This window comes from Geotrypetes seraphini, chromosome 6 (assembly GCF_902459505.1).
Source record: "Geotrypetes seraphini chromosome 6, aGeoSer1.1, whole genome shotgun sequence".
Taxonomy (NCBI): domain Eukaryota; kingdom Metazoa; phylum Chordata; class Amphibia; order Gymnophiona; family Dermophiidae; genus Geotrypetes; species Geotrypetes seraphini.
The window spans coordinates 199,343,469-199,370,763 of record NC_047089.1 but is presented as its reverse complement, the minus strand read 5'-3'; the positions used below and the strand labels follow the sequence as shown (position 1 = coordinate 199,370,763).

At 41.9% G+C, this 27,295-nt stretch overlaps 1 protein-coding gene across 1 annotated transcript in view; it reads right to left on the bottom strand.

Annotated features, from left to right (window-relative positions):
- Positions 1-27,295, bottom strand: part of LOC117362637 (zinc metalloproteinase-disintegrin-like VLAIP-A) — a 173,284-nt gene that overhangs the window by 16,151 nt on the left and 129,838 nt on the right. Inside the window, exons 16-22 of the mRNA XM_033949347.1 lie at positions 22,434-22,590; positions 18,403-18,483; positions 13,845-13,920; positions 11,230-11,341; positions 10,252-10,351; positions 5,405-5,473; positions 2,462-2,524 (exon numbers count right to left, since the gene is read on the bottom strand). Coding sequence (XP_033805238.1) covers positions 2,462-2,524; positions 5,405-5,473; positions 10,252-10,351; positions 11,230-11,341; positions 13,845-13,920; positions 18,403-18,483; positions 22,434-22,590 — 658 coding nt within the window. The remainder of the gene's footprint in view (positions 1-2,461; positions 2,525-5,404; positions 5,474-10,251; positions 10,352-11,229; positions 11,342-13,844; positions 13,921-18,402; positions 18,484-22,433; positions 22,591-27,295) is intronic.

The window sequence follows — 27,295 nt, the reverse complement described above, 5'->3', positions numbered from 1 at the left end:
ATTTATGTTTTCTTTAGTGCTGTACGTTTAACATTCAATAGGCAGTCCCTTCTCAAAAGAGCTTGCAGTTTAATTTGGACAGACAGGACATCTCAGGGTTAGGGAGTTTCTGGTAGAAAGAATGATACAATGGGTATAGGTATCTTGAGTGAATGGAAGTTAAGAGTTGAAAGGAGTTTCAAAAAAGTGGGCTTTTAGCTTGGATTTGAATACTACTAGAGACAGAGCATGACTTATTGACTCTGGCAGCCTGCTCCATATATACAGTGTGGCAAGAAAGAAGGGACAGAGTCTGGAGTTGGCAGTGGAGGAGAAGGGTACAGATAAAAGGGACTTACCCGATGAATGGAGTTTACGGGGGGGGAGTATGGGGGAAATAAGTGAGAAGAGATATTAAGAAGCTACAATCACTATGATTTGTCCTTAGTCTGTAGATGTCTTTGTTTTAAATTATTGTACCCTTTATTTTTATTAATAGTGTACTCTCGCCTAGAATTTTGATAGGTGTGTATTCAAATTTTAAATAAACTATGAAACTGAAAAACAGTTGTAAGTCAGTAAGAGGAATTTGAACTGTATTCGGAAACAGATGGGAAGCCAATGAAGTGATTTGAGGAGAGGGGTAATGTGAATATGGCAGCTCTCATGGAATATGAGTCATGAAGCAGCATTTTGAACAGATTGAAGGTGGAGCGATGGATGAGCGAGAGACCTGAGAGAAGTACATTGAAATAGTCTAAGTGTGAGATGATGAGAGCCTGGATAGGGGTTTTGGTAGTGTGCTCGGACAGGAGAGGTTGGAATTTGGTAATATTATAGAGGAGGAAGTGACAGGTTTCAGTGGTTTGTTGAATATGAGCGGAGGAGGAGAGAAATGAGTCAAAGATCTGGTGGGGGTGGCCTTGGGGGGTCTGGGTAGGCTACATTGGGGGGGGAGGGTCTGGCAGGAGGGACTGGGCATCCCTCCTGCTGGTGAACTGGGGGTAGGGGGTGTCTGGCAGGAGAGATTGGGCATCACTCCTGCTGTCGATCATTCAGAGGTCTGGGGGTGTCCATCAGGAGAGATTGGACATCTCTTCTGCCAATGATCATTCAGAAGTTCCCGTGGGGGGGCAGGAGAGATTGGGCATCTCTCCTGCCGGCAATCGTTGCGGGTGGCTTCGGGGCTATCTGGCAGGAGGGACTGGGCATCCCTCTTGCCAATAGTCTTTGCAGGGGGGGAGGGGGATTGCCTGGGCCACTAAACTGATTGCCATGATCAGCTCAGCGGCAACCTGATCGGAACTTATACCTGTTTTGACTTTGTCTAAGTCAAAACGTATAAGTTCCGTCCAGGCAACCTCATCAAACTTTTGATTATTTTCGCAGGATGACTAAGTTTGGTTGGCCTACATCCTGCCCATCTCCCACCCTAACCACTCCTTGAAAAACACCCCTTTTCATTGTGGATGCACAGCGGCAATCAAGAGGCCTAAGATGCCTCTAGATATAACTAAAACCTGTTTCGATTATTGGCACTTGGACAACCTGTCTTTTAGGTTGTCCAAGTGCCAATTTGTGCGGGGTTTTAAACATATTTCACTTCAATTAGGTACTTCATAGCTTCTTAGCTCCACAGAAAATGAAGAACTGATGGTCTCACAAATGACATTGGGTGGGAAAGCACCAGCACATGCACAGTATGGACACTGCCTAAAAGTGACAGTTCACTTGGTAGTGTCTGTACTGGATTCCATGGATGATGTTACCCACATGTGAGAATATTATGCCTACTTGTCCTCAGAGAACAGAAATTTGCCAAATTTGGGCTGTATCAGTTCTTATATTTTCTTAATTTTAGCATATGCTATTTCTTGTCTTGATAGTATTTAAATCAACATCCTATTTGCTCCTTTGTGACAATTCACATGCTCTATTAGGTACATCCTTGTTCTAAACTAAGACTAATTTTGTAGCCTTATCTGGAGGATTGTCAAAGATGTTGACTGCCCACTAAAGCCACAGATGTTTGACTGCATATCAAAATTGTTGACAGAAGGTTTCACAATCCTAAAGATGTGTGCTGGATGTTGATGTGAATTTGATATTTTTTTAAGTCATGTATCATATGTTGTACAAGGTTCTGACACTTTCAGCACATGCTCTGCAGGATATTCCAGTCTTTTGGTCATCTGAAAATCCTTCTATCATAGGCCTCTCCAAGCTCAGTCCTTGAAGACTGAAGACAGGACAGATCTCTGGCAAGACTTCCTGAAATTTCTTTGATGTTCTTTGATAGCCTTGGAAAGTGCAAGATTCCTATTATAATGCTTTGACCCCATTTTTTCCATTGTTAGTATAACATACAGTATTCTAGCAATTAAGAATGTCATAGCAGTTATCTATGATGTTTCCTACTAAAAGTGGATCTGGGCTTTTTGGTTGTTTTCATTTTTGAAGAACAACCAAGCAGAAAACTTACCACAACATGCTGAGGACTTGAATATCCTATCTTTGGTGGGCGTGGTCCTTCAGACGAGTTATACTGTAAAAATATTAAGACTGAATCAAAGAGGAGGAATCCAGGAAATGTTTATTATTTTCAAAGAAAATTTGGCTAAATATAGCAGCCAATTTTTTTTTTTAATTATTACTACTACTGCTTGTATAGCTGGACAAAATTTGGCCAACTAGGTTTAGCATAGCTACATTCCTAAAAATCAGAAACTGGGTACAACATTTAAAACTAAAAGCAATCAGCAATCCTTCTATCTTTCATAACCAAGCCCCTGATATTAGAGTTGGCCAGAAAAATCTAAAGTTGGAGAAACTTTACCAATTGAAGTTTTTCATATTAATTTGTATGTTCTTGATCACAAAATATTTTTTGTACAATTTTTAGGCCCATCCTGGGATCGCTCAAAGCCAATGAATATAAGCACTACCAAAATCTATTTTTCCCTTAAAATCGACATAATTTTGCACTAAAAAGGTGATAATGCTATCATCATGCTATGGACGTAGCTGACATAAAAGACATAAGTGAAAGAATTTCTGGGTTACAATGTCAAACATAAATCAAACAGAAATTCATTAGAATAACTAAATGTATGACTGTCACAAGGTTGATTGGGCTTGTCGGGCAAGTTTGACATTAGCAGATGATCTGCTGCCTGAGAAAAGCTTGTGAGTGCCACCTCCTTTACTCAAACATCAGTTAGTTCTACGTATGTTCTGAGTTTGCATGAGCAATAAAGACCTGCTACATTTAATGCTAGCATCTAAATAAACCCAATATCAGATAAGTGTATGTTCTGAGCAGGAGAGAACAGGAGAAAAGCAGCTACAGAGAGAGGCAGAGGGAGAGAGAAGCCAAAGGGGGAAAAAGCAGATAAAAGAGCAGGAGAGAGAAGCAGAGGCAGGAGACCAAGAGGGGAATTGGTGAGAGTTAGCTCCACCCCCCCGACGTCCACCACCGAAGCTCCACCTTAAAAGGGGAGGGGCCAATGGAGCAGAGTTGATCTGACTCTGAGCAGGAGAAAAGCAGTTACAGAGAGAGGCAGAGGCAGAGAGAACAAAAGGGGAAAAAAGCAGTTAAAAGAGCAGGTGCAACCACAGCAGACCCAGAAGGCATCTGCAGCAGACCGGCAAGCAGACAGCAATGGAAGCAGAAGACGGAAGCAAGATGTTGAGCTACCCAGTTTTCTGCATCGTCTGCCATATGTATGATTACCTCCCCTCTGGGAGGCGGTCTTACGTATGCACCCGATGCGGAGAACTGGAGAGCCTGAAGAACAAGTCAGGCAGAATATTGGAACTGGAGGCACTTCAAGCAGGGGAGGAGGGAGACAGAGATGCAGAGAACGTCCAGACGGAGGAAGCAGAGAACAAGACAGAAGACACCATTGAGGAAGAAGTCCGAGAGCTGGAGAAGTTCATAAAGGAGGCATACAGGGAGGCCGTGGAAAATCACTGCATTGTAATAGAATAGTGTATGATTGCAGTTTAATATAGGGAATAGACTCCTTTATACAGGACCAATGAAAGAGGTGGGGAGATGAGCACCTGCTAGAAAAATAATGCCCGAGGTTTGGGGGTACCACGCTACTGTCAACAGTAAGCAACCCTCTGCTCTCAATTGTCCACTTTTATGTGACCCAATGAATAGTTAAGCTCTGAAACTCATTACCAGAACTTGTTAGCAGATATAAAAGGATGTTACCAGAGGATGTGGTAATAGCAGTTAGTGTACCTGGGTTTAATAAAAGGTTTAGACGAGTTCCTTGAGGGAAAATCCATGATCTGTTATTCAGATAGACATGGAGAAAGCCAATACTTATCCTGGGATCAATAGCATAGAATCTTGTTACTCTTTGGGCTTCAAATGTACACAATAAAGAAGTCTTTATAATTTATCATGCAAATTTAACAAATTTTTATTATATAAATACTGAATTCTGCAAATTTTATTATATAAATAGATAGAGCACACTACAACCATCTACACAATCAATACCCTGCTAAAATCCCAAGTGATAAATGTCAATAAAAAATCCGACCAGATAGTAACAATCTTGATGTAGAATTTTGATAATCATAAAAATCCAAATAATCAAGTTCATCACTGTGCAGCAAAGCACACAGTAGTCTTCAGTAAGACCGGATCTCAAAATAGTTAAGTGGATAAGTGGAGTGGTTATACTTCTTCAACTGGATTAATGCCAAAGCCAGTCTTGCTCAACACCAGACTGTGGGCTCCTTTTACTAAGGTGCGCTAGCGTTTTTAGCGCACGCTACATTGTTGCGCGCGCTATGTGGAAAATGCTAACGCAAGCTCTACGGGGGCGTTAGCGTCTAGCGCGCACATCAATGTAGTGTGCGCTAACCCCGCGCTAAAACTGCTAGCACACCTTAGTAAAAGGAGCCCTGTGCTTCATGAAGAGTGTCAACACGAGCCAAGATTTCATGGGACTGAGCTTTACGGGTTGGTAAACCATAAAAAATTAGTCACAGCAGCTCGCGAGAAGGGAAATCCAATCTTCTATGAGTCATTCTCTAAAGAGCTCTTTGGGATTCTGCCAGGTACTGGTGATCCGGATTGATTACTGCTGGAAGCAGGATGCTGGGCTAGGCGGATCACTAGCTATTCGTATGTTCTTATGGCTGTATCAGTAGGGAATTTCCTCTTTATTCTGTTTGCATCATTGGAGAGGGATGTCCTCCAGCCACTAGCATTGCCCTGCCTAACTCATACTCAGCATTAACGTGCCCTCCCTATACTCAGAGTGCTACAAAGTCCCTGCCTTAGTATCTTATTCAATACAATTTTTTTCCATATGAACAAAATGGAAGAAGCTGCTTTCTAAGGAGGGCTCTATGCCAGAAATCTTAATACAGGTTTAAACAGCTTGTCCCATATACTTACAAAAGCTGGTTTTGGTTTGATGTCCTGGCCAAGGGGAGGAGGAGGAAATAGGAGGGACCTTGCAGTGAGCTGATAGAAAAAAAACCCCCACACACACACAAATGGATTAATTTGTTGGCAAATGCTTGCTGTTGCAGTATAATAAAATGCAAATTGTGAGATTGGTTAGTGGCAGTAGATTTCTACAACTGGGTCAACTTAAGTTAAATTTGACTCAATTTCAGTCTGGTTTCAGTTCTACAGAAGTTTCAGATATTTTATTCAATTATCTGGGGAACACTTTTTCAAAGTGATTCTGGGCATATCCAATAGATAAGAAATGCCTATTAAACAAGTTTGCAAACATTTTTACCTTAAAACTATCAGAAACAAACTGACAACACAATGTAAACTGAACATTTAATTGAATTTCTCTTAGTCCTATAAATCCAGGACCTAATGAACATATATTTTTCTTAGTAGAATAAATTGTGTTAGAAACAAAGGGGTAACCTGTGTAAACAGAAAATAAGGCCAAAACTCAGAAGTGGGGTATAAGTCTCTAACGACATTTGAATTTTATGCAAATATTAGCAAGTGACAGAGGATTTTATTGGCCTAATTCACCCTTTTCATAGGCAGGTCAATGACTCAGCCACTCTATAGTGTAAAAATATTTGAGAAGTCACAAGCGCGATAAAGCTCAAAGGAGCCAGGCAAAGCAGTACTGGAATATATCAAAGGTTACCAGACATCTGGAAAAATCCAGATATAATAATAATAGCTTTATTTATATCCCATCATACCTTTCAGTTCAAGATGGTGTACAATAAGAGGTGCTGATAACAGTGAGTTAACATCGTTGGAATTGGGAAGGGGTAAGTGGGCAATTATGTGGTTGGGGAGCGTAGGGGGTGGGAGGGGGAACGTGTAAGAAGAGGTAGGTGTTGAACCATTTTGGAGGTTCAGATAAATTTGTCGAATAAGTGTGTTTTTAGTGATTTTCTGAATGTGTGGTATGTTAGTGAATTCAGGAATAGGACGCCCAGGGTGTTGTTCCATATCCCTGCTTGGAAGGCGAGAGTCCTGTTGAGGAATCTTTTGAATCGGCATCCTTTGGGGCAGGGGAATGTAAACAGGAGTGTTCTGCATGGGAAATGGAGTTTGTCCTGTAGGATGAAGTGTTTCTGGAGGTAGGTGGGAACGGTGCCGAGGAGAGTCTTGTAGCAGAGGCAGCCGAATTTGAAGAATATTCTGGCCTCGATGGGTAGCCAGTGAAGTTTCTTGTAATATAGGGTGATGTGTTCGGATTTTTTCAGGCCAAAGATTAGTCGAATGGCCGTGTTCTGGATTAGCCTCAGTTTCTTGATGGTTTTTTTGTGCGACCCTAGGTAGATTATGCTGCAGTAAACCAGTGAGCTCAGGATCAGCGACTGGGCCAACAGTCTAAATGATGTGAAATCAAAGAGTGGTTTTAGTGTGCGTAGTTTCCATAGCAAGTGGAAGCATTTTTTGATAAGGATGTTGGTGTGGGCTTCGAATGTCAGTTGTTGATCTAAGGTGACTCCTAGGATTTTAATTGTAGGATCAATTGGGAAGTTTTATGTCCTATTTTTTGAGGACTCTCCAGGTGCCTAGACAGTTTTGAAAAATGGGGGAGTCTGTCTAGGATTAGCCAGCTCTCTCGACTCCCCAATCTGTTTCTCCAGCCCCCTCTCTCCTCTGACCTCCGATGCTTCTTCTCCTCGTGATCTCTGTATCTCCTGACTCCCTCTCCTACCTCTTCCCCAGCTGGCCATTGTAATTTAATCTTCGGGCAGCTGGCAGCAGCAGCAGCAGCAACAAGATGAGCCTGGTACTGCTGGCCTACTCTGGAAGCTGTTTCTTCGCAGTGACTTCCTGTTCCTGCATAGGTGGGACTTTCAGAGAGATGGCTTCCAGGGTAGGCCGGCGGTAGCAGATTCACCTTGTTGACTCTGCCACAAGATGCCCAAACATTAATTTTCTGAGAAATACATTTGTTACAGCTTGATTATCTAAGTGAAGTGGGTTGGACAATAATCAATCATAAAAATTACAATTAAAGAAAATAAGAGATATATACCAGATACTGATATTGGACTGATCATCTGAAAGCCTCGAATATACTTAAAAATATGCATAAGTCAAGGGGACTGGTCTGGGCATCTTTTGGGTGGGACAAGGGCAAGGCTAAAAAATTAAATCTGAATTCCCCATTTGTCCATGTCCAAACAAAGTGATGTTGGGATTCAAATCAGCTAGTTGGTATGTCTAGATTTCAGGAAAAAAATGCTGATCTTCAGCAGTGCCCTCACTGGGTCGTCCCCTTAATCCTCCAGTAGTTTATATTTACCCCCTACTTCAAAAGTGAAACTGGAAGGGATACCAGGCTTTCTGATAGCCCTGGAAAAAATGTACATGTAAATTTATAAAATAGTTAACATATAAGTATGCATTCACCTCTATGTAGCCTTGTTAATTGTTTTGGCTATTCACCGTATACCATATTTTCACGTAGATAACGCGCACCCGTGTAAAACGCGCATATGGGTATAGCGCGCGGAAAACTGAAATATATGTAAAAAAAAATTTTTATACCGCGCACACCCGTATACCGCGCATGCTGCCCCGACTCTCCCGTCGCCGCCCGACTCTCCTTTCGCCCGCCCCGACTCTCCTCTCACCCGCCCCGACTCTCCTCTCCCCCTTGAAGTCCTGTTCCCACCCTGAAAGCCTGATGCCCCCCCAACGTCCGATTCACCCCCCCCGCAGGACCGCTCGCACCCCCACCCCGAAGGACCGCTCGCACGCACCCGCACCCCCACCCCGAAGGACCGCTCGCACGCACTCCCACCCGCACCCGCACCCCCACCCTAAAGGACCGCTCGCACCCCCACAGCCTCCCGACCCCCCCCCCCATCACGTAGAAGCTCCTACCGGTGTCCTGCTGCTTCCTCTTGGCGGTCGTCCCGGCCATTCTGTGAGCCCTGCGTCTGCGCTGCTTCCTCTTCCGGCGGTCCCGCCCTTTCTCTGATGTCAGAGAAAGGGCGGGACCACCGGAAGAGGAAGCAGCGCAGACGCAGGGCTCACAGAATGGCCGGGACGACCGCCAAGAGGAAGCAGCAGGACACCGGTAGGAGCTTCTACATGATGGGGGGGGGGTCGGGAGGCTGTGGGGGTGCGAGCAGTCCTTCAGGGTGGGGGTGCGGGTGGGAGTGCATGCGAGCGGTCCTTCGGGGTGGGGGTGCGGGTGTGTGCGAGCGGTCCTTCGGGGTGGGGTGCGAGCGGTCCTGCGGGGGGGGGGGGGTGAATCGGACATCGGGGGGAACTATGTAAAAAAAAAGTTGTAAAACGTACTCACGTGTATAACGCACAAGGTTATGCACGGTTTGTTATATGCGTTATAAGCGTGAAAATACGGTAGTTTCTACATACTGCTTTTACCTTTCTTTTTGGTTGTGAGATTTCATGCATTTTGGATACATTTATATTTGTACACCAAACAAGTTGAGGTTGTTCATCATCATTCAATGTCATGCTTCAGACTCCTGATGCAGGCCTTTGGCCAAAACACAAATCGTGTTAAGTCTTTTAGTGTCTCCTTCACTGTGGTGTTCCCAGTGTGTTTTTTGCAGATGATTTATGCTCTTTTTTTGTTGATATTTTAGACATTTTTGGTTCTCAAATTATACGAAGATGCATAACATATAATATGCCTCAGGGTGACTTTGCCCTTTTCTAAACCTGAGCTGTTCTGTGAGGGAGTTTTTTTCCCAGTGAAAGTATCAAAAGCAGTTTTGATTTGTACCTTTTGGTTCTATACTGCTACATTAGTCTGAGGCTTTTTCTCTCTCTTTTTGGGTGCATCCTGGGTACCTCGGTGCCACGATCACACAACATTTTGAATCATTCTATGAACATTTTTGATTCTAAAATGGATTCTCCCATTGCATATAAAGTTCCATTCTTCAGCGTGGTTTAGAACAGGCTCTGTATTGGCAGATCCTGTTCTAAAATACTAATGGAACTTGTACGCCCTTTCTATAATTTAAAACAACCTGGAGAAAGTATTTCTTCACTCAATGTATAATTAAACTCTGGAATTCGTTTCCAGAGAATATGGTGAAAGCAGTTAGTTTAGCAGGGTTTTAAAAAGATTTGCATAATTTCCTAACAGTAAAAGTCCATAAGCCATTATTAAATCCGCTGCTTATTCCTAGGTGAAGCAGCATAAAATCTGGGATCTTGCCAGGTATTTATGACCTGGGTTGGCCACTTTTGGAAACGGGATATAGGGCTTGATGGACCTTCAGTTTGTCCCAGTATAGCAACTCTTATGTTCTTATAAAATTATTATAAATGAAGAGTTGGTTTGGAAATTGTTTATATTCTCTCAAAGTTTATATTGACCACAATAGATAGATACATTTGTGGATGGAAAATGGTCATTTATTTGTGAATGTGTCCATATATTCATATGAATGACTAGAATACTAGCTTTTATGAACATTTTTGCCACCTAAAACTGGTTGGTTCCTTGTAAAAATGACTCTTTAGGACTCCTTTTACTAAGGTGCGCTAGCGGTTTTAGCGCACGCATAGTGTGCGCTACAATACCGCACGTGCTAAACGCCAATGCCTCCATAGAGCTTGCGTTTATATTTTTCATTTAGTGTGTGGTTAGCTCACGCTAATCTTTAGTGTGCGCTAAAAACGCTAGCGCCCCTTAGTAGAAGGAGCCTTTAGTACCCATATTTTCCAGTTAGAAAATTTAAAAAAATAAAATAAAATAATTAAAAAAAAAAAAAAAAAAAAATATATATATATATATACAGAATGAGTCATACCTCAGGGGTGTGTTCAACGGGAAGATTCTGTTTTCTGCTCTGCTCCTGAACTGCGAATGTTGGGTTGCTTAAGCCAGATACAGTAGAAGTGGGTTGAGTGCTGAAGAAAACAAAAATATTATTTAAAATCTGCTATGAATATTCCAAGCTTTAGTCCTGTCCTGACACAGCGTGCAGTAGATCTTCCACAGTTGGAACAAAATTGTTCATCACTCCATGATGTGCAGGACTTCAGAAATACTCATGGCGAGAAGCAACCAATTGAAACCCACAGTGCTATGGAAGATCACCTGGGATCAGGACATAGAGACCGCTAATGAAATTTGGTGGCTTTTTTCCCCCATAATAGTGTTGGATTACCAACCCTTCATTTTGCCTTTAGTTGCTTTCACTAGTAACTTTAAAGACTTCTGTGGAGGACACAAGCTTTTACGATCTTGACAACTGGGCAAAACAGCTCTCATATCCAGTAGCTTCTAAGCAAGATAAATCAGAGCTTGGGCACCTAGGAGTCAAATAATTCCAGTTTTATTCTTTTGCCAAATATCTGGCCTTTTAAAGGGTACAGTCCTATATGAGCACACATGCAATACACAGGAGGAGATGAGCCCAGTCTGACAACCATACCCTATTCTACCAAAGTATTTTGTTATTCAAAGTGCTGATTTTCTATTAAGTACCTAAAACACCATAATATATTTGAGTTTGAGTCAAAAGCCGAGGTAGTAAGATTTTGGGGAAATTAATGATTAAGTCACAAATTCTGTAATTTGCTGTTTTGTAGTTAATTGCTTATGTAAACTGCATCGATCTGGAAGGTTTTGTGGTCTACAAATATATTGTAATGTAATGTAGTAGAACATGAAAAAGATTGCTGCTAACCGTTCATTGATTACTCGTTGTAACAAAAACATGCTAAGTAGCTTTGAATCACTGTTGGTCAATGAGGAACTCGAAATGTGAAAATAGAGGTCTTACCTATGAAATTGCTTCCGCGGCCGTGGAAGCTTTTTGTATCGTATAAGCAACCCAATAATAATAGCAGTTACTATGATAACCAACAAAGCAATAACCACAATGATAACAATATCTGGAAAAAAAAGAGGGAGATTTTAGCTTTCAAAAGCTGGTAAATGCATTTAGTCTGCTAAAAAGTATTGATTAAGCTTTACAAATGAACTGGCACTGCAAGCACATTATTTTAAGTAGAAAGAAAACAAAGCAGCCACAGAAGTGGTTTGGTTTGTATTAAAATGTGGTTGAAATCATAATCTCATCCGGTAAGAATAAAAAACTGAAGAGGAGCTGCAGAAAGACCTGAGTAAAAAAAAAAAAGTACGGTAGACCTGAGATCCATAAAGGGCCTAGAGGTTTTCATTGTAGCAAAGTATTTGTAAGGCTTATTTGAGGAATTAGGACCTTTCCTTGAAGAGAATTTATGTCTAGAGACAGGGTAAACTTCAGCTGCTGTGATAACCACATGGTAATTAATGATGGGACCTGTCATCTTTGAGTTTGCAGAACAAACAAAAAGAGGCACTGGAGATGTCAGAACCAACCTGCAGATACAAATGCTTTATTGACAGTTTGCACCAAAGTTCAATTTTGAATCCTTGAAGTGCTAAACAAATATAGTCGCAACTAGGCTCCAAGTTTCGGCGACTCCGTTGCCTTCCTCAGGAAACAATTATAATAAGAACTTGTGAAGCGCTGCGATTGATGCGTATAAACGCGTTGGAGTCTCTACTTCAAGAAAGAAGCACTTATTTCATGAAGTAGAGATGCCAACGCGTTTATACGCATCAATCGCAGCGCTTCACAAGTTCTTATTATAATTGTTTCCTGAGGAAGGCAACCGAGTCGCCGAAACTTGGATCCTAGTTGGGACTATATTTGTTTAGCACTTCAAGGATTCAAAATTGAACTTTGGTACAAACTGTCAATAAAGCATTTGCAAGTGCAGGTTGGTTCTGACATCTCCAGTGCCTCTTTTGTTTGTTCTGTTTTGTTTTGAGGCTTAGTATCTTCTCTATCTTTGAGTTTGCAGACATTTTGACTGACTTCTACCAAGCTAAGACAAAGAGGCCAAATGAGCTATTTAACCAGAGAGCAAAACAAATTTCCTTGGAGTAGAGCAGAGCAGGGACTGTTACAAATCTGCTTTTAAGTCTGTGAATTGCTCTACTCCCTCAGAATTTTGTTATATTTATAAGAAGCATATGTGTATTATTTACCCTGAGTTCTAAAGTATTGGTGTATATTTAACCAAGGAAAAAGGACAAAATAAAAAAATATTAGTGAAATTCTGAGGGCTCCTTTGATCAAGCCGCGCTAGCGGGGTTAGCGTGCGCGACTTTTAATCACGCGCTAACCCCTGTGCTGGCCAAAAAACTACCGCCTGCTCAAGGCAGGTGATAGCGGCTAGCACGGCCGGCGGTTTAACCTGCACTATTACGCGCGTTAAACCACTAGCGCGGCTTGATAATAGGAGCCCTGAGTTTTCCTAATTTCTTGAAAGGGAGAAGCATTTTTTTTAATGACCATTTGCAGTGTGGTCGGACCTTATTGCTAGAGATGTGGAAATTTCTTCAAAAATCTATAATCTGGAAGGATAAAAGTTTTGTAGTGCACCCAGTGTACTTATTCAACAGCTTAACTCAAGATTTAGGAAAAGGTAATTACATCAAGGCCTATTTTCTATAAATGGCACCTTAACTTAGGCGCCAGTGGGCACCCTACTGGCACCTATGTACAAAATGCTGTTTAAAAGCGGTTTAAAAAAAAAATTCAAGATGCCTCTAAAAAGTGGCACCGTCATCACTGCTATGGAGGTGCTTTATGATGCCTAATGCCACTGTAGGCATGGCTAACGGCAGAAGTGGCATTAGGTGTCGTAAAACATCTCCTTAGGTGTGATTACCATAAAAGGCAGACTCCGAATATGTAGCTCTTGAAAATTCTGGCCTACATTTCCCAAAGCCGTGATTCATTATTTTAATTCCCTGGAAATTTGAATCCTCTTTTATATCACCACCCAACTTGGTTTAAACTAATTGTTGCACTGAAGTTTTTTGGCTGTGAGTCCAATTAGGCATATTTTAACTGTGAACACTGCAAACATGGACCCTGAATCTGACCACTAGATGTTGCAGGAGTACAATAATTGGGACTCCCCATCCCTAGTGACCTCTGTCTCCATGGCAACTGAACCTCAGCCAATCCAGAGATTAGAGAACTGGAATCAATGCACTGCCATTAAGTTCATGCATGTGAAATGCTAATTGTTCTGCCACCATGGGAAAACATCACTCTGCTAGAGAATGACACGGTGACAAAATTCATCACCGTTCCCGTCCCCACGGATAACCGCGGGAAATAATCCCATGTCATTTTCTAGTGTCTATTTCAACCTCGGTCCTTCTACACCAGCATTCTTCAAAGCAAAGCTTGCGGGTCAGTGGTTGTGGCCATTCATACTCTGATTCTTCCCTCTCTCCTTAAAGAATGACATGAAGATGGTTTACCGCGGTTATCTGTGGGGACGGGAACGGTGCTGAATTTTGTCACCGTGTCATACTCTACTCTGTACTTACTTTTTGTGGAAGCACTGTCACAGTTTGGTGGAGCCCAGCCTTCTTCACATTGACATTTCAATTCATGGTCACACACCTAACAAATCAACATTATTCGTTAGTTTTCTGTCTCAAGCACTGGGGATGTATAAATTTTATCAGTACAGTTGACAATGCTATTTGCCTGTTTTTAAAACCCTAATGTATCCCTAATTCTAATAATCAGACCATTTCTATTTATAGCAGTTGTCTTCCAACTTTTATCCCACAGAAAATCAGGTCTCAGATGACCTTTTCCCCCCTTTCCTTATTCTTTTTATATGTAGTAGGATCCCAGTGTGAGGAACAGGAAGAAATATTTTATCACTCAAAGAATAGTTAAGCTTTGGAACTCGTTGCCAGAGGATATGGTGACAGTGGTTAACATAGCTGGGTTTAAAAAAAGGTTTGGACACGTTCCTGGAGGAAAAGTCCATAGTCTGCTGTTAAGACAGACATGAGGGAAGCCACTGTGGCCTGGATTCTCTATATGGTGTCCAAGGTCAGTGAAAAATGCTGTTTAAATGATGTTTTAAACTTATTTTCAAGGCGCCTTCCAGTTAGTTACCAGATTTTCGGGAATGAAAATCTGGACCCATGACCCCACCCCCAGGCCCAAGTCAAGCCCTGTTCCTCCCCCAGCCCCCCCTCCATCAACCGGGTCACTAGTTAGGAGGGCATCTGCGCAAGCGCTGATGTGACACGATGACATCACACGCATGTGCGTAATGTCACCGTGTTGCATCTGCAAATGCGCAGATGCCGTCCTGATATTGCTGCTAGCTGGAAACTTTTCAAAACCCAGACAAAATGCCAGGCTTTGAAAAGCTGTCCGGACCTTGGACATGTCCTCGAAAAGGAAGGCATGTCCAGGGAAATCCGGACATCTGGTAGCCCTACTTCCGGTGCCTATAAAAACAGCACCAGAATCACGCTTCCATAGGCGCTGTACTGACTAAACATATCTTTATTGTAAACCGCTTCGAACTTCACAATATAGCGATATATAAGAAATAAATTATTATTATTATTTACAGCTAACAGTGGAAGTTACATTAGGTGCCACAAAGTGCGATTCACATCAAAGGCAGGCGTCAGAAATGTAGGTCTGGAAAACCATGGCCTAAATTTTCAGTGCCCTCCTTTGCCAGAGGTGCGGTTCTCTAAATGGTGCCCTCACATGATTAACATGTGATTGGCGTCCACTTTTAAGGTGGCCGCCAACAGCGCCGATTAGAGAATCCGGGCCTGCATGCCCTGGAATTGATAACATTGAATGTTGCTACTATTTGGGTTTCTGCCAGGTACTTGTGACCTGGATTGGGCACTGTAAAGACAGGAAACTGGGCAAGATAGACCATTGGTCTAAGCCAGAATGGCTATTTTTATAAGAAATGTCTGGAGTCTCTGCTTCTGTTTGTGTGCTAAGATGGTGCAAAGGAGGATAGGTCTTGATGTTTACTCCTGTGCAGTGGGTGCATTCTTTTAGGATTTGGAAAGAACTATGTAAAGTCCTGTATGTTGGGGCTAGAAATTAGGGGAGTTTGAGGTGTAAGAATGATGTGATCCCAGAAATGGCAGTGTGCTGAAGGTAGCTAGGAGAGCTCTGAGAAAGCAGTACAAGGATCCTGTCTCACTGAATAGCCGACTTGACCTCAAACTCCCCTAATTTACAGCCCCAACAAACTGGCTCAGACCAATGGTCCATCTTGCCTAGTTTCTTGTCTTTACAGTGGCCAATCTAGGTCACAAGTACCTGGAAGAAACCCATATTGGAGTGCCTAACAGGAAGCACTCAGTTAGAGAATTGCCCTTAAAGGGAATGGGTTATGGTACTTGAAGAGGATCTTCCTCTATGCATCTCCAGGGCTTCTAAGGGGTTCATAGACAACCCCCGCGAAAGACAAAGGCGCGCGTCGACAACTGAGCGCAAGACGGAGGCGCGTGCCGAAGAAAATTAGTTTTTAGGGGCTCCGACGGTGGGTTTTGTTGGGTAGCCCCCACAGTTTACTTAATACAGATCGCGCCGGTGTTATGGGGGGTTTGGGGGGTTTGGGGGGTTGTAACCCTCCACATTTTACTGTAAACTTAACTTTTTCCCTAAAAACAGGGAAAAAGTGAAGTTTTCAGTAAAATGTGGGGGGTTACAACCCCCCAAACCCCCCACAACGCGGCGCAATCTCTATTAAGTAAAGTGGGGGGGTTCCCCCCACGCCCTCCCGTCGGAGCCCTAAAAACAGTAATTTTCTGCGGCGCACACCTCCGCGCTGCGCTCAATTGTCCCGGCGTGCTTTTGACCTGACACCCTTCTAAGGTCCTCCCAAAGAATAACCCTAACCACACCCACTCCAAAGGAAAATCATGCACTGTGACATCTCCTAACAAAACTTCTCCAAAGTAGGCCTCACATTCTAGAATGCACTGCCAGAAAGTCTTGCATTAAGCAAAACCTCTCTCTACTTCAAGAAGCAGGTAGAATCTTTACTCTTCTCCCAAGAAAAATTGACTAGCTGGTTACATACACAAGGACTAACACTGGCTGCACATACAGTAGCAGGACTTACTTAGCCACTCTTTCTGTAGCTGAAAACATTGTCCTACACATTTTCTGTCTCTATGTGCAAACATTTCATTGCGTTAATCATCTTTATTTTCTAACACCTGTTTCTCTTATCTGTCTATATGTTCCAACTCCACTTATACCCTATGGGGTTCATAATTGAAACAGAAATATGTCTAAAAACCCACCCAAATCGGCACTTGGATGACCTAAAAGACAAGCCATTCAAGTATCGATAATCAAAACGGGTTTTTAGACATTTCCAGAGACTTTTTAGGCCTCTGAATGCCACTGTACACCCAGAGCTCAAAGGGGCGTTTTGGGAGGAGTGGTTAGGGCAGGAGGTGGGTGGCAAGTGGGCCGTCCTAGACTTATCCTGCAGGGCTAATCAAAAGTTTGACGAGGTTGCCTAGATGGAACTTATATGTTGTGACTTAGGCCCAGAAGGTATCCAAAGTGACCAGATAACCACTGCAGGGACAATGTATAGAATCCCCACACACACTCCCCCAGTGATCACTGATCTCCTTACACTGTCATAAAAATCGGAATAAAAATGTACATACCTGCCTCCGGAACATCAGCACCTGGCATTGGAAAGCCTAGTAGACTTGCACAGAGATGGTTTAAGTAGTCTGGGGGTGGGCCAGTGAACCATAGAGAGGAGGACCCAGGCCCATAAGCCACTCTAACCACTGCATTCATGGTAAAAAACCAAACCCCATTCTACTGCCATATAGGTGCCCATTCTGCAGCCATACAGGCTATTGGTAGACAGGTAGGTATAGTGGGTTTTAGGGGGCTCACCATGACATGAAAGGGAGTTGTGGTGAGATGTTTATGTGGCACTCTTTTTGTGAAGTTCATAGAAGTGCCCTGTAAGGTGCTCCACTACTCTGGTGCCATATCTGGGTGGCCAGTCCATCACTTTGCTGGCCCCTCACACGTCCAAAAGGTCTTGTTCTGGGCGTTTAGGACTTAGACGATTTTTTGGATGAGATAAATGACCTGGTGGTCTGGACGATCAAACAGCTAGATGTACAGATAGATGATTCTCGGAAAAAAAAATATTTTGGACACATTTTTTGAGAATGGACTTTAGACGTTGCCGACTTTGAGCAATGGACAACTAGCGCCCTAGGCCCAAAACAGACTTAGATTTTTTAATTATTATTATGCCCCTCTATGCTATTAAGCTCTTTTAATGTGTATTGTGTTGACATTGTAAATTGCATACTATGCCACAATATGTATTATTAATTGAATATTTTTCCTGTTATGTCTATTGTCGACTCATTCTTGCCATACACTAATTGGTAGAATTTTTGGCTGTGATAAATTTGGCTGTGATAAAAGGTGTAAATAAATTATAATGAATAATTAATAAATAAACTTACAAAATGGCTATTATTTTAAAATTGATCACTTAGGGCTCCTTTTACGAAGCTGCGTTAGGGCATTAACACACGGAATAGCACGCGCTACATTGCCACATGCATTAGACGCTAATGCCAGCATTGAGCTGGCATTAGTTCTCGCTGCGTAGCGCATGGTAATGTCCTGCGTGAGCTAAAAACACTAGCATACCTTAATAAAAGATCTTAGAAGAGTGTTGATTTTGTAATCGTAGTTTTCAATAATGGGTTTTGAAAAACAAGTGAAAATAATGTTTCATTAAATTTTAGGTTCATTTAATTGTTAGTAAAGGGCAAAAATTTAAATATGTGATTTTACTGGCCACCTGCTTGGAGTAATCAAATCTGTCTGGACACTAATAACTTTTCATAGGACAACTTCCTTCTATCCATTCCACATGTGTCTCTCTTAGGCCCTCTTTACTAAGCCACGATAAAGGTTTCTACCATTGCCGGGGTGCTACATGCTCCAGGCCACGGTGGAAACCTCTACCACAGCTTAGTAAAGGGGAGGGGGGGGGGGCGAGATTAACTTTTAAAACCTCTCAAGAAAAAAAGGTCTTACCGCATGTCCTTTGCACTTTTCTGCACAATTTCCTGCTCTGTAAGCACTTTCAATATCGATGCATTTACCTAAGTTGCACACCTATAAGCCAGGAAACAAGCACAATTACTTTTACACATTTTCTCCTTCAATATGTTCCCAAGAATAATCAATTAATATGTGATTATTAACCTTGTGTGAAACAAACCATCTGAATTATTATGGATCAGAATGAAGATTTTGCCTGTACAAAGTGTGGAAAAGCACCGGAGGTGATTCTCTGAAGACTTTATATCTTTTTTACATTTCCAGATTTTCTCTCCATAGCTTTGTCTTTGTTCATTTATAAAAGCACCAATTAAAATGAGATGTACTGGTCATTCTGAGGTTCTGGTAGCATACTAAGGGCATGAAAGAGGACAAAAGTAATGGATGAAAGCAAATAGGTAGATTGAGGCAATGAGAAGGAGTAGCCTAGTGGTTACATGAATGTTGGACCCACAAGTGGAGGTGGGGGATGGTAGAGAGAGAATGACAAAGACCAGGAAGGGGGGTGGGAAGGTAATAGATTCTTAGTCAGTGGAGAGAGGGAGAAAGAGAGATGCTAGACTATAGGGACCAATGAGAGGATTCAGGCTGCATGTGAGAGAGGGGTGGGATTTAGAGGGAGACAAAATTGCAGTTGGAATGAGATAGAGAACTGAGGAGGCTGGAACCTGTGAAAGGAAAAGTCAGGAAGGAATTTCAGGTGTCAGGATAGGAGAATTTTGACATACTGTGTGCAGAATTTTCAAATTCTTTATGCAGAATTCTGCCAGGTGTATATTACAAGTTGATTTGAGGCTGCACATTGTGTAAGAAAGGATAATATCTTGTATAGATCTTAAAGTTATTTTTTGGATGAAACGATTGAATACAAATATACTGTAATGGAGCAGGCCCTTCAAAAATTATGAATCATAGTCAGAAAGTTAAAATTTATCAGGCCCTGTATTACATTACAGATTTCTATTCCGCCATTACCTTTCGGTTCAAAGCGGATTACAAAAAGAGTTATGGAAGAAGGGTTACAATGTTAGATCAGAGAAGGTTTCCAAGAGAGGGAAAAGTAGGATCTGGGGTTAGGGAGGGGATGGTAAGAGGGGGGTTAAGCTTTATCATGGTATTAAGCTTTATTAAGGGATTTCTTGAAGAGTATAGTTTTTATTTCCTTTCTGAACATCTTGTAGTCTGGGGTTGTTGTCAATAGGTTGGAGACTTGGTTGTCTATCTTCGCTGCCTGAGTGGCCAGTAGTCCGTTGTATAGTTTTTTCCTTTTTACTTCTTTGATTGGGGGGTAAGTGAATGGGGTGTGTGTTTTTCTATGCCTGGTAGAGGTGGTTTGGATGAGGCGGTCGTTTAGGTAGGTTGGGCTGTCTCCATTTATAGTTTTAAATAGTATACAGTAGAATTTAAATTGTATTCTTTCCTGGATTGGAAGCCAATGATGATTTGATGAATGCCTCAGTAATGTGATCATGTTTTTTCAATGAATAGACGAGTCTCAGAGCTGTATTCTGAATTGTCTGTAGTTGTTTAATCATTATTGCAGGGCAGGGGAGGTAGATGATGTTACAATAGTCTAGGATACTTAGGATTAGAGATTGTACTAGGAGCTGAAATTGTGTTTTTTCGAAGAATTTTCAGACTTGTCTAAGGTTTCTCATAACTGCGAAAGATTTCTGTATTGTTTTGTTAATTTGTGGTTGCATGGTGCAGCCTCTGTCAATAGTATGGAAGCCAATGTAAATCTCTCAAAAATGCAGAATAAGCAGCTATACTCCCATGAGTTGGTACTAAAGGCACTTGCTAAAGGTGCAAGGATTCAAGGATCAAGGGACAAGTAATAGACCCAAAATCTTGTTGCTTGCTTGATTTAGTGGGGAGATATGGGGACCCTGATTAGTCCACCCAGAGGAGAGGATTTATTCAGGGTACTTGTTGTGTCATCCAGGCAAATTCTGTAAATTTCAACATTAGCAGGCAGGAGGAGAATCTTCTTAACATCCGATAACATCATCACTGCAGAGCCACAGGGTCTGTCACCTAGATGCCCAGGAGCCTGTGTATACCAGCTGATTAAATCTTGATAACAGTTAACATCTGCTTGATCTTACCAGGAAAGTGATTTGTGCAAACCAAGTCAAATTCTCATCAATCTTATGAGTTGGTATGATTAACAAGAAGAATAAGGAGGAATTGTTTGTAATCTTTGTGCTTGATTGGAAGAGATGAGAAAGCTATTGCTTATAGTTGGCCATGTGATTTGAGAGTTTTGAAGCTGTATCCTCATCAATTGAAGCACAGTAAAGGTTCTGGTTTATAGCAAAGAAATGGTGTAATCTCCTTATTGTGTGATATCTGGTGCATAGCTTGCTTGGCCTCCTAGGGAGATCCTAGTCCCCGCTCAGGTCCCAAACAATAAATAAGTGTACACCCGAGTTGTCCAACTATCTCAGGCATAGTCTATGCAGTGTCCTAGACCATCTTAACTGAGGGGTTAAACACAATTATTAAAAGAAAGATACAATGGTATGAATATGCAATAAGAAGGTACATCACAATTACTAACACCATCTAACATGGTGCTGTGGATACACTAGGTTAAACATAAAAAGCTAGGACAAGCTAGATCACTGATACTAATAATTAGATGGGATTAAAATGGCCAAATTGGTACAAGAATAATAAAACATTGGGAAAGATGGTGGAGAGTAGTTGCTACATCAAAGATGCCCCCATAGTAAATATGGAGATGGAACTGATTGTGGTAAATATGAGTAGATCTGGATTTGAACCTGAGTTACATCTAATGCTACAAATATATTGTTCACCATAAGAAAATGTGATACATTATAAACCTATTCTTGCAGTGTAAATTTCTAACCCACAAAATATATATTAATATTTCTCATATATTGTATAAATAATTTCAAAAAAACTTTATCAATACAAAAACATTTCACTTTTCACATATGCTCAGAGACATGGAGCTCTATGAAGACAAGCTCCAACGTGGAGCTCACCCTCCAAACATTGCATATGACTTCTGCATTTTATGTTTTATATTTTCTATATGCATGAAATTCCCCTCTACAATGTTATAGCATAGCTGAGATATATATGTAGATATATATGGGTGTTTTCCACTTATCTCAAAAGATGCTTTCCACTTGTCAAAAAATGATTCGGTGGGGGGGGGGGGGTGGGTGTCATTTTTTGACAAGTGGAAAGCAAACATGAAGGGCTATATCTACAAGAGATTCCTTGAATGAACATTATCATTCTAAGCAGGCAAATGGAATACTTTATTTCAAACGCACTTTCTTATCAAACTTTTAGGAAGTCAATCTTTGATAAATTTCTCTGTCCCCACTTCTACCTTGATGTGTTTCTAAAACACTTCCAGACAAATTTGATTAAACTAAACATGCTAATGTAATTTCAAAAGTTTTCTGTAATATCGCTGTCTGTATACAATCTCTTCCTCTGTAAACCGCTTTGAACTGTTTGTGGTATTCCAGTATATAAAAAATAAAGTTATTATTATTATTATAATATATTATCTATGTACATCGCTTGACTATGCTATAATGTTGAAGAGGGGAATTTCCTGCATATAGAAAATATAAAACATAAAACGCATAAGTCATTTGCAATGATTGGAGGGTGAGCTCCACGTCGGAGCTTGTCTCCATAGAGCTCCATGTCTCTGAGCATATGTGAAAAGTGAAATGTTTTTGTATTGATAAAGTTTTTTTGAAATTATTTATACAATATATGAGAAATATTAATATATATTTTGTGGTTTGGACAACTTTTTCTCTCTCTATTCTTTGAATTATATATCCTGGTTTGTTGTTTGTATTGAGGAAGTCAATTTCTAAGGATATCAATCAGCATTGTATTCTTTATATAATTCCTGGATGACTAAACCATCCATAGGAAACACCTGGTTAACTATTGGTAGGGTTTGTAAGGCAGTAAACCTTGCAAATATTTAGGGATCTCACCTTTCCACTTCCACATTTTGTTCCATTTTCCACCATCCCCAAATTTTCCGGATCAGTTTCGATTACAGCTTTGCAGTTGCTGAAGGACACCGTAGAAGCATATATACGGAGCGTATCGGAACCGCCAGTGCAGTATAGCACACCACATTTGACATCACTATATTGTTGAAGGGGAATGAAAGGAGTATACAGTACAGCTTTGATTATGGTAGAGTGACAGAACTGGTAATGCTAAGAACAAAAGAACTATCAACTATCAAACTGGATCATCATGCCCAATAGCGTCATCATGCCTCCCCCTGCTCCTTCCTGCCCTCCCATGCTGCGCATACATGCCCCTTCCCTTCCCCTATACCTCTTTAATTTTCCCGGTGTAAGCAGCATCACAAACTTGCTGCCCATGTTGGCTCTCCCGCTGATGTTACTTCTTAGGCGCGGGACCCGGAAGTGACGTCAAAGAGAGAGAACCGACACCAGTGCGGGCAGTAAGTTCATGATGCTGCTCTCGCTAGGAAAATGAAAGAGGTACATGGAAGGGAAGGGGCACATATGCGTGGAAGGGGGTGGTGGAAAGGCGTGTGTGGGAGGGGGGTAGAGAGGAGGATGGGTTCCGGCACCTCCACCAAGACGGCGCCTGGGGTGGTCTGGCCCCCTGCCCCCCTTACTATGCCACTGATCATGCCCAACAACTTATCTCTACCAAGGTAAGCAGTGGGCGCTAAGAAGAAGTACAGTGTTCTCCTGCGAATTTGCAGTTCGCGAATTGCAGACTTGCTCATTCCCAGATTCGCTCATTCGTGGTCTGCTCCGACTGCCTTTTCCTGTAGTAAAGTCAGGCTACACTAATCAGGAGCTGCATGTCAAAGCAGCTCCTGATTGGTGTAGCCCGACTTTATTACAGGAAGAGGCGGTCGGATCAGACTGCGAGTGATTTTCTTCACCTGCCGGCACTCCAGCTGCCCTCTCTTGCCTCCCCTGCCTTTTGACAGGTGAAAAACCACATTCACTGTTTTTCAAAATTCCTGGAACGGAACCTCCGCAAATTTCAGGGGAGTACTCTATAGAAGAAATGTGACAATAAGGTGTGGTGTTTTACATATAAAATATGTTTTTGTGATTATTTTCAATAAATTATAATTGGTCTAAAGGTTGATGTGTACAGTCCCTTCCCCACTTGTTTTTTGTTTTGCTCTGCTTTGCATGGGGTTGAGTTTTCCTGTCTTTTGTGCAGTTATTTATTATCTGTCACATCTTCCAGTTTTTGCAGTTATGGTTTACGAATTCACTGAAATCAAGGCACTGCTTTTGACCATCTATTTTTCATAAATTAAGCTAAATGACTCTTTGAACTCAGTTATAGTCTTCTGTTTTTTTTTCTTTCTGCCCCTATATCCTGTCGCAATGAGTCCTGCAACCTAATACTGCACTGGCTACATTGTCTGTATTTTTCATAATCTTGTTTCATCAAAGACATTATTAATTTTGTTTTGGTTTTTACTCCTGCATCCCTTCATGGATCAAATCACCTTAGGAGACATTTTATTAAAGCATATTAAGCAGTTTGCATGTGAATTTGCACAAAGAAACATGGAAGCAGAGAAAACGATGGCAAATAAAGACCATGTAGTAGAGAATGACACGGTGACAAAATTCATCACCGTTCCCGTCCCCGCAGATAACCGCAGGAAATAATCCCATGTCATTTTCTAGTGTCTATTTCAACCTCAGTCCTTCTACACCAGCATTCTTCAAAGCAAAGCTTGCGGGTCAGTGGTTGTGGCCATTCATACTCTGATTCTTCCCTCTCTCCTTAAAGAATGACATGAAGATGGTTTCCCGCGGTTATCTGCGGGGACAGGGACGGTGATGAATTTTGTCACCGTGTCATTCTCTACCATGTAGCCCATTCAGGCTGCCCATCCATATTGACTCTTCCTCTTCCTTAAAGATCCCATGTGCTTGTCACAGGCTTTCTTGAATCTACTCCCCGTTTGCATAAAAAAGAGTTTCCTACTCCCGAGTATATACTTTTTCACCTTTATCCTATGCCCCTTCATTCCTGAACTTCCTTTCAGTTGTAAAGAGTCAGCTCTCATTTTTACATCCCTGTTATCACCCACTTTTTATACTCCTAAATTTAAGAGTTCAGTAAAATTTTGAATGACAATTTATGCATTCAGCTCTAGTAAATTTTCAGAGATTCTAATTTATGAGCATACGTCTCACCACTCCTGTCTAAGCTCCATTGGCTCCCAGTAATCCCCAGGATCCACTTCAAATGTGCGTGTCTGGCCTACAAGATCTTACATGGCATCCTTCCTGCCGTTATCCCTCTATCCTGGAACTCCCCAACCCCTACTTCCTCCAGATCCTCCCAAATTTTTAAACTATCCTTCCCTTCCATAAAAGGTATTTCCCATGTAGGCAAACTTGGGTCATCCCTCCCCTTTAGAATCACTGAGATCTGGAATAACCTCCCCTCCCCTCTCCGAACCTCAAGCTCCCTCCAACTCTTCCGCAAACACCTAAAAACCTGGCTATTCTCAAAACTGTAACACTTCCCCCCTCTTAGGCCTCTCACCTTCCCCCTTTACACCTAACTCTTTAATCTCTCCACTGTAGTTCCTCTCTCATCTTTCTTCCTGTAAACCGTGCCGAGCTCCGCATTCGTGGAGATGGTGCGGTATATAAACCCAAGGTTTAGTTTAGTTTAGTTTAGGAGCATAAATCCATCGAGTTTTGGACTCAAAGTGGTACAACTGGAAGGCAGTTGGGTAAAAGAAGAGATTTAAAGTGTGGACCAGTTTTCTTTATTATATCTATTGGTATTTTGTGCCAAAATTTTGATTAGAGCTTTTATTAATGTCAACTTTAAATATTGTGATTACAGAACTTCTAGAGAGATTTATGAACTTTTATATACTAGATCACTTAAGGGGGGGGGGGTAATTCATCAAGCAGTGTTAGAGCTTAACTCATCTTTAATGTGCTTTAAGGGAATAAGCATGCGCTAAATTCTAAAGCCCATTTTATGAATATGAGCTTTTAGGGGCTGATGTTCAGACCATGGGAGTTAGCCGGGCTGACTTCCGCAGTCAGCACTGAGCCCGGATATTCAATGCTGGATCATTTCTGATATTGGGCATTGAATATCCGGTCTAGTTTTGGCTGCTAAAAACATAGCCAGCTATGTTAATATTCAGTGCTGGCCAGCTAAGTATAAAGCGACCAAAGATAGACAAGTAATTTAAGAAGCCCAATTTGACCTCTCAATTTAACCGGCCAGCGGTCTGAATGTCATGGATAGCTGACCAGGTTGCGCAACATAGCCATCTAGCTGCTAATATTCAGTGACCATCTCACGCTGAATAGTAGTGCTTAGGTGACTAAGTGCTTTTTAGCTGGCCAGGACATGAAAATTGGGCAGTTAGATCCAGATTCTATGAAAGACTCCTAAAGTTAGGCACTTAAATTATTGGACCTAGCTGATTTAGGTGTCTAACTTATTTAATTAGCTTAATCAGCGCCAATAAGTTTGATTGGCCCAGGTGCCTAGCCTGGGCCAATCAGGCCTTAGGATTAGTGGGGATGGGCGGACCTGCTATGCCTAAGGCCTGATTGGTCCAGGCTTCTAGAGCCTGGGCCAATCAGGCCTTAGATTTAGCGGGGATGGGCCGGGAAGGGGCGGGCCCGTCTCATTTCCACGAGGCGGGCCTGTCGGCTGGACGGCAGCAAGACCCGTCCAGCCGACCAACATTTAAAGGTTAGTTGGGGGAGGGAGATTAGTTGGGGCGGGGGGTCGTCGAGCTTTCAGGCAGGAGGAGTTGGGCATCCTCCTGTCGGCGATTACGAGTTGGGGGGGAGGGGGGTCCGGGGTTCAGGGTTCTGACAGGAGGAGTTGGGAATCCTCCTGTCGGCGATTACCAGTTGGGGGGGGGGGGGGGAGAGGGGTTCCGACAGGAGGAGTTGGGCATTCTCCTGCCGGCGATGGGACAGGCGGCCGCGGCCACTAAACTTATTGCAGCAGGGAGAGATCCCTTGCAGCGATAAGTGTAGCGACTGTGTCTAATTTAACCCGATTCTCTAACCGTTGTCTGTACCATGGACGCTGGTTACAGAATCGGGGTTTAGTGTAGGACCAATTCTGTATAGGACACCTCTCCTGGGCGTCCTATACAGAATCAGGGCCTAGGCGTCCATGATTATAGAATCAGGACCTAAATGTCCAGTCTAGTAATCATTATCTCTTCCTCTCTTTTAGCACCTAATTTTATAATAGGTCATTTATGTAAGAAGTACAAAAAGATGCCTATTTTATAAGGAGCACTTCATATACTATATAGTCATGGTAGTCCTAAAATATTTGTTTCTAAGGGGAAACACAACCAAAATATAGTAAAACCTTGGATTGCAAGTAACTTGGTATGCAAGTGTTTTGCAAGATAAGCAAAACATTTTATTAAATTTTTACTTGATATACAAGCAATGTCTTGCAATACAAGTACATACAGTATACACACATCACAACTGAGCCGATGGTTCTTCTCTCTCTGACACTGCAAGAGTGTAGTGACTGTTCTAAACGAACAAAGTTTAGCAATACGAGCACATGCAGTATACACACGTCACATCATCATAACTGAGCCGATGGTTCTTCTCTCTCTAACGCTGCAGGAGTGTAGTGACTGTTCTAAATGAGTGAGGTCTTGCAATATGAGTACATGTGGAGGGGCATAATCGAAAGGAACGTCTAAGTCCGTTTTCATCTAACTCGCAAGTCATCCAAATTAAAAAACAGCCTAGGACACATTTTCGAAAAATACGTCCAAATATTTTTTCGTTTTAAAAATCGTCCAAGTATA